This window comes from Chionomys nivalis, chromosome 1, assembly GCF_950005125.1.
Source record: "Chionomys nivalis chromosome 1, mChiNiv1.1, whole genome shotgun sequence".
NCBI classification, from domain to species: Eukaryota; Metazoa; Chordata; class Mammalia; order Rodentia; family Cricetidae; genus Chionomys; species Chionomys nivalis.
In genome coordinates, this window is record NC_080086.1 from 81,986,736 (window position 1) to 82,000,593 (window position 13,858).

The window sequence follows — 13,858 nt, forward strand, 5'->3', positions numbered from 1 at the left end:
GTCCCCCTTTTCATTTCTGATCTTATTAATTTGCGTGTTCTCTCTCTGCTGTTTGGTTATTTTGGATAGAGGTTTGTCAGTCTTGTTGATTTTCTCCAAGAACCAGCTGTTTGTTTCATTGATTCTTTGGATTGTTTTCTGTTTTTATTTTGTTGATTTCAGTCCTCAGTTTGCTTATTTACAGTCTTTTTCTCCTCCTCTGTAAGTCTGCTTCTTTTTTTTTTCTAGAGCTTTCAGGTGTTCTGTTAAGTCTCCAAGGTGTGCCTTCTCCATTTTCTTTAAGTGGGCACTTAGTGCTATGAATTTTCCTCTTAGTATACTTTCATAATGTCCCATAGGTTTGAGTATGTTGAGTCTTTGTTTTCATTGAATTTAAGAAAGACTTTAATTTCTTTCTTTATTTCTTCCTTGACTCAGGTGTGGTTCAGTAGTTGACTGTTCAGTTTCCATGAGTTTGTAGGCTTTCTGGGGATAGCATTGTTGTTGGAGTCTAACTTTAATCCATGGTGATCTGATAAGACACAGGTGGTTACTAATATTTTTTTTGTAACTGTGGAAGTTTGCTTTGTTACCTATTATGTGTTCAATTTTTGAGAAGGTTCCATGAGCTGCAGAGAAGAAGATATATTCTTTCCTATTTCGTTGGAATATTCTATAGATGTCTGTTAGGTCCATTTGTTTCATTATCTTCATTAATTCTCTTATTTCTCTGTTAGGTTTCTGTCTGACCTGTCCATTGGTGAGAGAGGAGGTTTGAAGTCCCCTACTATTAGTGTGTGTTGTTTGATGACTGCCTTGAGTTCTAGTAATGTTTCTTTTACATAAGTGGGTGCTTTTATATTAGGTACGTAGATATTCAGGATTGAGACTTCAACCTGATGAATTGTTCCTGTAATGAGTCCATCTCCATCTCTTCTGATTGATTTTGGTTTGTTAGAAATTAGTATGGCCATACCCACTTGTTTCTTATATCCAGTTGCTTGATAAGCCTTTTCCCAACCCTTTACTCTGAGTAGATATCTGTCTTTGTGGTTGAGGTGTGTTTCTTGTAAACAGCAGAATGTTCAATCCTGTTTTCGTATACAATCTCTTAGTCTGTGCCTTTTTATAGGTGAATTGAGTCCATTGATATCCAGTGATATTAATGACCAGTTGTTGTTGACTCTGGTTACTTTTTTTATTTTTTATTTTTTTTGGGGGGGGGGTAGTAGAGTTTGTGCGTTTCCCTTCTTTGAGTTGTGCTTGTGAAGGGTTGCTAGATATCTGAGTTATTGTGGGCAGTGTTGGCAATGTTGGATTTCTTCGGTTGTGATTTTCCTTCTATTACTTTCTGTAAGGCTGGATTTGTGGCCACATATTGTTTAAATTTGTTTTTATGCTGGAATATTTTGTTTTCTCCATTGATAGTGAACAATAGCTTGGCTAGGTATAGTAGTCTGGGTTTGCATCCATGGTCTCTTAGTTTCTGCAGTACCTCTATCCAGGACCTTCTTGCTTTCATGGTTTCCATAGAGAAATCCGGTGTAAGTCTGATAGGTTTATCTTTATAAGTTAATTGACCCTTTTCCTTTGCAGCTCTTTATATTCTTTCCTTAATCTGTATGATTTGTGTTTTGATAATTATATGGCAAGAGGATTTTTTTTTATCCAGTCTATGCAGTGTTCTGCATGCTTCTTGAACCTTCATAGGAATATCTTTCTTTATGTTGGGAAAGTTTTCTTCTATAATTTTGTTGAATATATTTTCTGGACCTTTGATCTGTAATTCTTCTCCCTCTCCTACCCCTATTATTCTTATGTTTGTTTTTTTTTATTGTGTCCCAGATTTCCTGAATGTTTTGTGATGAGAATTTGTTAGATTTGCTATTTTCTTTTATCAGTGCATTTATTTTCTCTACGATGTCTTCAGAATCTGAGGTTCTGTCTTCTATCTCTTGTATTCTATTGGTTATTCTTGTTTCTGTAGTCTCTGTTGGTTGAACTAGATTTTCCATATCCAGCTGGCCCTTGGTTTGTGTTTTCTTCCTTGTCTCCATTTTAGTTTTTAATTCTTGAACTGTTTCCATTACCTGTTTGATTGCTTTTTCTTGGTTTTCCAGGGTACCATTTACGGATTTATTCATTTCTTCAAACTTTTGCTATACTTCTCATCTATTTCTTTAAGGGAGTTTTTCATATCCTGTTTAAGGGACTCTATCACTTTCATAATGTCAATTTTTTCCACTTCTTCTGGATTAGGGTGTTCAAGTCCTTCTGTTGTAAGATTGCTGGATTCTGGTGTTTTCATGTTGTTTTTCAGATTGTTGGAGGAATTCTTGCCTTGGCACCTGTCCATCTCTTCCTTCAAATGCTCTCTGATGGTTCTTCTGGTACAGGATCAAAGTCTCTTTCTGGCCAGGTACCCCTCTGATGGGTCTTCTGTTACAGGATAAGGGTTCGTTGCTGGTCAGGTACCTCGCAGACAAAAGACCTAGCTTGCCACCAGCAAACTGAGTGAAACAAAGGAACTCCCACCAATCACCACCGGGTCCCAGTCCCAATATGGGCTTAGCTGGTGGGTCTTGTTGTCCCGAAGGAGGGAGGGAGTGCCTTAGGTAAGCTGGGATGGCATGGGAAGAGAATGGCTGTAGCTGCAGGGAGAAGGCCCTGCAGAATGACTGGAAAGATTAGGGGCTCGAGGAATGTCTGTGCTCCGTGACCTGGGCTTCTGCAACCCACAGGTCAGAAACATACTCACCCGTCCGATGGATCTTCTGTTACAGGATAAGGGCTCCTTGCTGGGCAGGAACCTTGCAGACAAAATGCCTAGGTTGCCACCAGCAAGCTGAGTGAAACAAAGGAATTCCTGCCACTCACCACCAGGTCCCAGCACCAATATGGGCTCAGCTGGGGGATAGCCTACTGTTCTTAAGGTCCTGACTTCAATTCCCAGCAACCACACTGTGACTAACAACCATCTGCAATGAGATCTGGTGCAATCTTGAGGAAGTGAACTGGTCAGTCATCCTCATCAATTTAGAACTTGAATCCCAATATAGACAAGTTTGACAAACCTGCCATATACAGGCTTCCTATGTATGCTTCAGCATTGCAAGGACATCTTTTTATTTTTCAAATTTTATTTTTACTACACAAAGTCAGTTGTAGCCTAGATTGGTTAACTACTCCTATTTTGGTTTCTCTTTCTTGATGTACTTGGCCATACTTGAGGCTATTTTGAAGGCAAGATTGGAATGAATTGTTTTCTTTGTTTAGAGAGTGGTGTGAATGAAATGTTATGAAATTATAGCTCTAGCAGATAACTGTTTTATTTGGAAAAGAATGTGCTTGCAAATCTTTCCCAGTGGGGTCCATGTGTGCTAAGCTACCCCTACACATACCTGGTGGTTTTGACTCAGTCTTTTCTTAAAGCTTTTCTTATATAATCTTTGCTTTTCTTTATAATTTGGGGCTTGAAATTTGCTATGGTGCTATAAATGAAAATATTGCCCATAGGTAAACACATTTAACTTGGTCCCCATGTTTTGGAACCTTACAAGTAAGATTAAATTGGAGCAACGGTCTGAGCTCTTAAGGTCCAAATGAGGAGCAGAAGGAGGGAGAACATGAGCAAGGAAATCAGGACCACGAGGCGTGCATCCACCCACTGTGACAGTGGAAATGATCTCTTGGGAGCTCTTCAAGGCCAGCTGGACTGGGACTGAATAAGCATGGGTTGAAACTGGACTCTCTGAACATGGCGGACAATGAAGGCTGATGAGAAGCCAAGGACAATGGCACTAGGTTTCGATCCTAATACATGAACTGGCTTTGTGGGAGCTTAGCCTGTTTGGATGCTCACCTTCCTGGGCCTGGATGGAAGTGGGAGGACCTTGGTCTTCCTGTAGGGCAGGGAATTTGGACTGCTCTTCAGTATCAAGAGGGAGGGGGAATGGACTGGGGGGAGGAGAATAGGAGTGGGGATGGGGGAGGGGAGTGGGGGGAGGGGGCAATGTGTGGGAGGAGGGGAGGGAAATGGGAAACGGGGAGCAGTTGGAAATTTTAATTAAAAAAGAATAAAAAAAAAAAGAAAAAGAAAAAAAAAGTTGTGTCTTTTTGGAGTAGGTATGTCACTTGGTGTGTGCTTTGAGACATCCAAAACACAAGATATCCCCATTTATCTCTCTGTGTTGCACCGACTCTTACTTACAGATAAAGAAGTATACAGCTACCTATTGCTCCAGAGTTCTGCCTTTCTGCCTGATGCCATGATTATTACATTGTTAGTCCTGGGCTAACATTCTAGAAATGAAAGACCCAAAAATGAATTATTTCTTTTAAAAATAGACTTGGTCTTGGTGTCATGTCACAACAAGAGAAAAGTAACTAAGACACCTGCCCTCCTCACAAAAAGAGAAAAGAAACAAACAGGTAAAGAAGGAAAACTCCTCCCTCCCATTCATATTATATGAGATTTGACACCATAGCCGAGAGCCATGTTTTCAGAAAGACTTGATTTCAGAAAAAAAAAAATGGAGTATAAATTCTGAGAATAGTCTGTTTCCAGTATCATTTTAATCAAATGCTAGTCCTTTGGAGTTTTTCAAATATTTAAAACTTATTTATTTTTATTTTATGTATATATGTTTTATTACCATTATATATGTTTGTGTACTATATTACTACAATGCTGTTGGAGGCTAGAAGAGGGTCTCCGATACATCTGAACTGTTGTTACATTCAGTTTCTTGTATTAATGTGGCTGTTGGAAATCAAACCCAGCTCCTAAAGAAAAATACCTAGTGCACTTAACCAATAAGCCAGAATCGGAGCCTTCTTCCTTGGGATTTTAACATAGTTTGATTATTACATAATTAGATAATAATATCCTTGCAAAGATTACCCCAGCTGAATGTGATTATATATTTATGATTCTGTGTGTGTGCGTGTGTGTGTGTGTGCATGTGTGTGTAAACATCTCTACTTGATGAATTTTAGCTGTTCATATTTTTCTGTTACTCAGGAAAACATTTTTTTTCTATTTTTTTTATGGACGTAATGAAAAGAAGCCCTGTGATTTTAGTGTTTGAGTTTGGAAATAGGACAGAGATTTATGTCATAAAAAATTCCTTTGACCCCTGCAAAAAAATATAACATTGACCTTAATAGCTTAATAAACAGAATCAGCAGCTGCAGAAAAAAGAAGTAACAATTTGGTCAGCCTGGGCTCTCACTTCTGTTTTCCTGGGTGATTTTTGTCATGGCTTGAATCACTGTGGGTGGGTAACTGCTATACTGTTGACAGTAATAAGTTGCAACATCTTCAGACTTCAGGCCACTGATCTTGAGAGAAAACTGTGTCCCAGATCCACTGCCACTGAACCTCGTTGGGACCCCATTGGCAAGACTGTTTGCATTATAAATCAGAAACTTGGGAGGATTCCCTGGTTTCTGCTGATACCATGCCAGATTACTGTAAATGTTTTGACTGGCCTGGCATGTGATGGTGACACTGTCTCCCAGAGACACAGGAAGGGAATCTGGAGACTGGGTCATCTGGATGTCACATCTGGCACCTGGGGTTAGAAATTGAAAACAAATTTCCCATACAATTAATTATGCTAAGAGAACTTTCACAGAGACAATGGACTGACCACACTCAAATGAATAGATTTCCAGTATTGTCTTCCTTACCTGAAAGCCAAATCAATAGCAACCCCAGGAGAGGTGTGGAGATCATCATGTCTGTGTGTGATGAATCTGAGGCTGAGTCCAGCACAGGGTGTGACCTGTCTATGAAGAAGTTATTGGTACAGTGGGCTGTGCTTTGGGCACATGCAAATCAGCAATGGTGGGGCATAGCCACAGGACTGCCCAAGAGATTCATTATAGGCCTGTTGTCTTAGGTCTCAGATCAGAGGGGCAGTACATGTTAATTTCAGGGAAAGAACACATCTTGGGACAACAAAGAACAGCACTAGTCTATTACTTGAACTTTATTTTGATTCCTGTTTTATATGATGTAGAATTTCCTTGTTATGATACCCTTGATGGTAGGGGCTGTCAAATATAGTACATTTCTGAAAAGAACATAAATCATTACAGGGTCATTTTATAGGTAATTGTAGGTAATAATGAGCTAAGGTAGCTACTTATTTTTTTTTTCTATTTATATATGGGTTTGTATTTTAATTAATGCATTTATCTCTCCCTTTTCTTTCTTTGAATCCTCCCTACAACCCCCTTTATTCATTTTCAAATCTTTGGTTTATTCTTCATTGCAATTTTTGTCATTTTTTGTTACAGGGTTTATCTGTCGCTTTAGAGACTGTCCTCCACTAGCTCTTGTAGACCATGCTGGCTGCGAACTCACAGAGATACGCCTGCCTCAGCCTACCAACTGCTGGGATTACAGGCGTGTTCCACCACCACCTGGCTACAATATCATTTTATGTATGTAGGTATTGTGGCTACGTAAACATCCATCAATACAAATGGATAAATCCATTTAATTTTACTTGCATGTATGTTTTTAGGGCTGATCATTTGGCCATGGGAAATCAATTGGTGTGCTCTTTCCTGGGGAATAGTACCTCTACTTCTGCCAGGATTACTCTGTATCTTTAATTCTTTGAGGAGAACTAGTGCCTCGTGGACTTTCCATATTCAGTTTGGCATGTTCTTGGTGTCATCCCTGTTCAGTTAATATTTGGCTAATAATGTTGGTGATACCTTACATGTATTTCTCCTGAAATTACCAAAAGGCAAAATCTCACAGCAGACTCTGTGATCTTATGGCTCCCACAATCTCTTCACCAGCATTTCCAGAAATGTTTCCTGAGCCTTGGGTATTGGAGTGCTGTGTATGTACCCACTGAGTTCCACAACTTGCCATGCAATTTCTTGCTCATAATCATTCTCACAAAAGTTAAGGAATACATCTTGAAGATGTTATTTGTCAGGAAGACCAGAATCTCTTATATATATTTTTTATATTTATTTATTTATTATGTATACAATATTTTGTCTGTGTATGCCTGCAGGCCAGAAGAGGGCACCAGGCCTCATTACAGATGGTTGTGAGCCACCATGTGGTTGCTGCGAATTGAACTCAGGACCTTTGGAAAAGCAGTCAGTGCTCTTAACTGCTGAGCCATCTCTCCAGCCCCCAGAATCTCTTATATTTAAAACATCCTTTTTGGTAATCAATGTAATTTAACTTATTTATGACCACTCAACTATATAGAAATTACTTATATTAAGAATATCCAAGGTTATGGAGTTTTTTCCTTTCCATTTGTGCATATAAATTTCCTTTCTAGATTCAGGAATTGTATCTAGGATTATATCGATACTTAATGTTCTTCTGAGACTTCTGATTTTTTTAACAAGAATTAGCAAGAGTTACTGTCTTTAAAATATGAGTTTGTCTCAGAATTGTCATTCATTGTCCTTGAATGTACAATGGTTCCCAAACTTGGAAATACTGTGAGCACCAAGTATTTCAGATAATGATGAGATATGCCTTTTAGTTTAGTTTTATGGCAGAGTGATATCAGCTGTTTGTTAAGAGAAGCATATAAGCCAATGAAGCTAGAAGCCACACAAGGGGATTTAGAACTATAATGTGATTCAGAATATGTATATATCAATGAAATAATGGCCTTAGTGTGAGTTTTTATGGGAGGGGTGGTAAGGTTTTAAAGCATAGACAACCATTCTGTAAGTGATAGAAATCAGGCATGGTTAAAATGAGATCCAATCGGTACCAGATAATCATGACAGACACAAGAGATATGTTAGAAAGAGTAGGAACATGGAAATATTAAGAAAATGATTAACCTGAAAATCAATGACAAGCTTGACCTTAAATTATGTAGTAATAGTATTTTCTTTGAAGGAGTCATCAAAAAGACTACAAGAGAGATTAAAATAAATGCACAATGCTTTAATTCTGTCCACTAATACTGGGAGAATTATTAAATATATGATGCTTTGAAATATGATTTTTTTCCTTTGAACCACTGTATATAGGAGCATATCCGGGTATGTAAATGTATGTATGTATGTTTGTACCTCCAGACTCTAAAACTTAAGACTAGATTATATAACATTGTAGTATGAGGGGAGCAGGCAGCATCCTGCCGCCCAGCTAGCTTATACCCAAAATAACCAAATAGAAATTGTTTTAATTTAATTACTGCCTGGCCCATTATTTTTAGCCTCTTATTGGCCAACTATCACATCTTGTTCTAACCAATATTTAATCATCTGTGTAGCACCATGAGATTGAGGTCATGGCTTACCAAGGAAGATTCTAACCTATGTCCATCTCAGGCTGGAGCTGATATGGCATCTGCCACATTTTTCTTCTTCCCATCCTTCCATTCTGTCTACTCTGCCCACCTAAGGGCTGTCCTATCAAAACATCAAGGCAGTCTTTTTATTTAATCAATGAAAGCAACACAAATACAGAAGAATCTCCTACACCATAACATCTCAATCTACTCCTTAGATAGTAGAATGAAGTCCATTTGTCATAATTTGAATGTTTGACAGTTTTCTTATTTTAATGCTTATTTGTTAGGCACACTCATTTCCACAGTGCATCATATTATAAAAAAATGCATTAAGATACTATCTCAATATCCACCAATCTAAAAAGTGATTGAGAATTCTGCTTTCATTGTGTAGATCTTTCTTAAGAGACACATAGAGCCTCTGATGGACGACTCTTCTGTGTATCATGAGGGCCTGCTTGTTGGGGATTCTATCATGCCCACTTCTCTCAGTCATTTAGTCCCAAAGAAAATTACACAGAGGTCTTCATAAGTTATAAACTTATTGGCCCATTAGCTCAGGCTTCTTATTAACTCTTATAACTTATATAGCCCATTATTCTGGTCTATGTTAGCCACATGGCTTGGTTCCTTTTTCAGCAGGGCAGGTCACATCTTCCTTCTTTGGTGTCTGGACAGGACTGGTGAGGAATGAGCTCCCTCCTTCCCAGAATTCTCCTGTTCTCATAGACCCACCTCTACTTCCTGTCTGAATGGCCCACCTATACTTCCTGTTTGGCTACTGGCCAATCAGCATTTATTTAAAACATAATTGACAGAATACAGACCATTGTCCCACACCACTTCTGGGACAGAAGTGAAGGCGCAAGTCATAAACAATCCCACACCAGTTTGGAATTGTGATTAATAGGGTGGTATTTATTTAAAGGGGAATAAACTTACAGATCACGGTCCCAGACAACAGCCCTCTGCGCACGCAATTGGGAAGAAGTCTAGTCGCCGGAACCGGAGCAGGAAGTAAAGAGAGAGAGGAGGGAAGTGGCCGCTTTTTTTAAAGGGAAAGATACCACGCCCCAATGGGCTGGTATCTTGGTGGCTATTGGCTGGAGGAGCGGAAGGACCTCCCGCAACACAGAAGCTGTTCATTCTCTTTTATTAGCAAATGCAAATTTATATAGTTGTAGCTGAATAATAAATATTTAGAGACAAAAAAGGGCAAGCTTTACTTATTAAACATAAATAAAATATCACTATACGTAATCACTTTACAAATCAATGACATGTTTTATCAGAAAATTTGCAACCAATCTACCTAAAGACCCAGTGATTCAACTCTTGGGCATATGCCCAAATTATACCTAATCATACTATAAGGACACTTCCTCAACTATGTTCATAGCAACTTTATTTGTAGTAGCCAGAACATGGATACAAACTAGATGTTCCTCAATTGAAGAATGGATAAATAAAATATTATACATTTGACAATGTAGTATTATTTAAATATTAAAAAAATGACATCAGGAAATTTGTAGACAAATGATTGGAACTGGGAAAAATCATCTTACATGGTATAATCCAGAGCCAGAAAGACAAACATGATATGTACTTACTCATCGGTGTATATTAGCTGAAAAGTAAAGGATAACTATGTTACAATTCCCAGCCCCAGAGACGCTAGGTAGGAAGAAAACCCAGTGTGGTGGGGGGAACACATAAATCTCCATAGGAAGCAGAAATTGAAGGGAATTCCTGGATGGATTGGGGGTAGTTGGGGATTGAAATTTTAGCAGTTGCATTGGTGTCATCATTGAAGAAAAGATGACTGTAAACAGGGGGCCTTAAGGGGTCAGATAGAAACACAATGCAAGGGAAATTCCCAGGAATCTACAATGACGACCCCAGCTTGCCACATCCACGGCTGTCCTGCCTGTGTGACAAAATGCCTCTCAGGTGGTGGCTGTCTCAAAATGAGGGGCTCGTGCTTCCCGGAGCTTGGCCCCCGGCGGTTCCCTGGCAGTCTGCTCGAGTTGAGGTGCCTGATCAGCCTCAACGATCAGTTAAAATGAATGAAATGATGTCCTGTGTCTACAAGCTTGAATTTTCTTCTGCTAGCATGAAGCACTCATAATTTCATTTGGCCCTATAAAGAACAGTGACCCTGCATCATGAGATATGAAAAAGCCACTGGAAACAGTGGGCATGCAAGAGCTCCTACTGCAGTCTATGTGATAACATGAACATTTGTGTGATCTACAATGCAATCTTTTCATTCATTTCATTTCATTATTATCAGAAGCTAAACAAGAAAACACCCTCTCTTAGAAGGAAACACTTGTGACTAAAGTAAACACAGTGAGAATGAAGCCCTTCCCTCCTTTCTCACCAAGGTCAGAGTGAAAGAAGAAAAATTGGCAAAGATGTTCTAATGAACAAGTGCGACCTTCTGGTCCTAATCTGGATGAGGTGATTTAAGATGATACACTAGTCTGAACAGAGCATCGGAACCCAGAGGATTAAATTACACAAATTCATTTTCTTAGTCTATAGGAACCTTAACAGTCCAGATGAAGTACTAGAAGATTTTCATGATATAGGTATGAATCAGACCCTCAAAGTAGTTAGCTATTCCATGCCTGATTCTCACAAAATCTTTCATAATACCTGGCATCAGTGACACAGAGATTGTTGTGGACTGTTTTGTTCACATCACTAATAATGTGGGGTTAATTGACACCTGTAGCATTCATCATGAACATCATTCCTTTTTAAATAGCTTTTCCAAATATACTCACATTGAAGGTAAAGATTAAGCATATATACGAGGAGACATAATTTAGTTTACACACACACACACACACACACACACACACACACACACACTTAGCAATCCAGAAAAGCCAGAGGAGAGAAAGGTTCAAAATTAACCTACTATTTCCAACAGTAAAGTACAAAATAAAGAATGAGATTTTAAAAAATCTTAGCACTTAAATATCCCTCTATGTGGCTCTGGTGAAACTGCAGACCCTATTCAGTCTCATGAAACTAATTGGGGAGAAGTTGTCAATACCACATTGATGTAGGATTCCCCTCTGTATACTGTTAATACCATTAATGTGTAAAGAAACTGCTTTGGGCCTATAGCAGAGTTATAGGGGAACAGAGCTAGGTGGGGAAAACTAAACTGAATAATGGGAGAAAGGTGGTGAAGTCAGAGAGAAGCCATGTAGCCCCACAGGAGACAGAATTTAGCTGGTAAGCCACAGCCACGTGGCGATACACAGATTAATGGAGATGGGTTAAATTAATATGTAAGAGTTAACCAATACAAAACTAGAACTCTCATATTTTTGGAGTACTACACAGCAGAAAAATATAACGACATCTTGAATTTTGCAGACAAATGGATGGAGCTAGAAAACATCATTTTGTGGGAAATAACCCAGACACAGAAAGAGAATTATCACATGTACTCACTCATAAGTGATTTTTAAACATAAAGTAAAGAAAAACAGTTAACAAATCACAATCCCAGAAATTCTAGACAAAAATGAGGACACTAAGAGAGACAAATATAGATCTAATCTACATGGGAAGTAGAAAAAGACAAGATCTCTTCAGTAAACTGGGAGCATGATAACTTTGAGAGAGAATTGAAGGAGAGGGACAGGAAAGAAGGGAAGCAGAGAAAAATGTAGAGCTCAATAAAAACGAGTTTAAAACAAAAGAAGCTAGAGCTAATGGGCCAAGCAATATTTTAATAATATAGCTTCTGTGTGATTATTTCCAAGCCTCCTCCAGCACCACTTAGTTTTCTTAGGTACCTAACATGGATATTCCACTTTTAGTAGGGTTTGCCTGCCATCTGCAGGACTTTCACTGTCATTGCCAAATTATATTATAATACAGTATTTCTCCTTTCCCTTCCTTTCCTCTAAACTCTCCTGTATAATTTCTTGTTCTTTATTAAAGCCACCACCTTTATTCTTCTATTGTTATAAAAATGTATGTGTGCGTACATGTGCATATATACTAATATTGACATATATTCCTAAATACATAAGCATAACCTGCACAGTCTTTATCATATTTCTTTTGTGGATAGTTTTGGAATGATCATTTGATATTACCTAACTAATTGCAGTATTCTTCCTTGGGAAGAGAATTTCTCCCACAGGGAACATTCCTTAGCTGTTTATGGTTCTTACCTTGCATCAAGGACAAACTTCTTTGAAACAGAGGGAGACATTAACAGAAACCTATAACCAATTAAAATTCAAAGTTGTAAAACACAGACTCAAAGTGTTACTCTCCAACACCCAAAGTCTCAGAGGTCATTGCAGTAGAGAGAGTAGAATGATTGCAATATTAAAGGATAGGAAGCTTATTGTGAGGTTTCTTCTCTGAGTTTTTGTAGTTACACCACATATGCTCATCAATCTGACTGCTAAATTAGGGGACATAAATTGAAAAACAACAATAGACATTGTTAACTTGAATTGTGAAAGTTCCCAAAGCCCCAAACCTATACTGTTCTTTGTTATAGAGAATATTTGTTATGAACTACAGAGCAAACTTCAGGAGGGGTTTGTGTATGAATCAGTGATTTCTGGATTATGTTTATTGGGGTAGCCCCATTCCTCTCAATAGACAACTTTGCAGTAGCCAACTCTTTGAACCACAGTAGCTGAACAAGTTAAGTGATCATTTGAAATCACCCAGTCTTTTACAAAGCTAGCTGGTGATTTTGTGCTCTGAACTTATAATGATCAAAGTAACCTTTTAAACTATCACTGCTTCATATACTCTTCTTAATTAAAAATCCATTAATCACAAGGTGTGCATGAGCATTGAGTGATTGAAATATAGCAAATGCAAGGAAAGTTTGATATTTACAATGTAATCAAATTTCCTAATGTTATGTGTGGTAAAACACTGATTTTACAACATTATTTAGTAGCTTCATTTGTTTCATTGAGGCAACTAGATTGGTAATTGTTCCACAGGTTTACCTCATAATCACAGCTCTAATAACCAGTAGAGGCAACTTAAGACCCCATTACTTTAAGACCTGAACTGAGTGGGACACTGCTATATTTTGTGAACACATGGTAAGATTTAATTGCATATTATTTGTTCTAATTACAACACTAAAACAGATCTTTTCTTTCAGTGACTCTTTCCCTTACAGTGGCCTCTTATGTAATGGGAAGTCTTGCAGCAAGAATGATATCTCAGGTTTTACCAAGTTAAAGGTCTTTTTTTTTTTCTTTCAGGAAGGAGGGCCTCCAAGCTTAATCTCACTTAGGAACTTTGCATTGTATTAAGATAGTCTTTATAACATCCCTTTGCTTTATCTGCATTCCATTATTTTTAATGTTTTGTGTTTTCATTTTGTTATGCATTACAATATTTTACAGATTCTTTTTTGACTTCTTCATCTGACCCATTTAATAATAAATGCGTGTATATTTCTGTCATATTTATGAGTTATTGAGGCCTCTTTCTGCTTTGACTTGTAATTACATACCTGCAGAAATTATTGAGGAGGTCAGCTATATCTTTTTTTCTATTTATAT

At 38.0% G+C, this 13,858-nt stretch overlaps 1 gene segment (V, D, J or C); it reads right to left on the bottom strand.

Annotated features, from left to right (window-relative positions):
• Positions 1–5,196: 5,196 nt before the first annotated feature.
• On the bottom strand, positions 5,197–5,745 carry LOC130877374 (immunoglobulin kappa variable 1D-13-like). The segment is given in 2 exon segments: positions 5,197–5,555; positions 5,674–5,745. Coding segments are annotated over 2 exon segments (408 nt in total).
• Between the last annotated feature and the right edge of the window lie 8,113 nt (positions 5,746–13,858).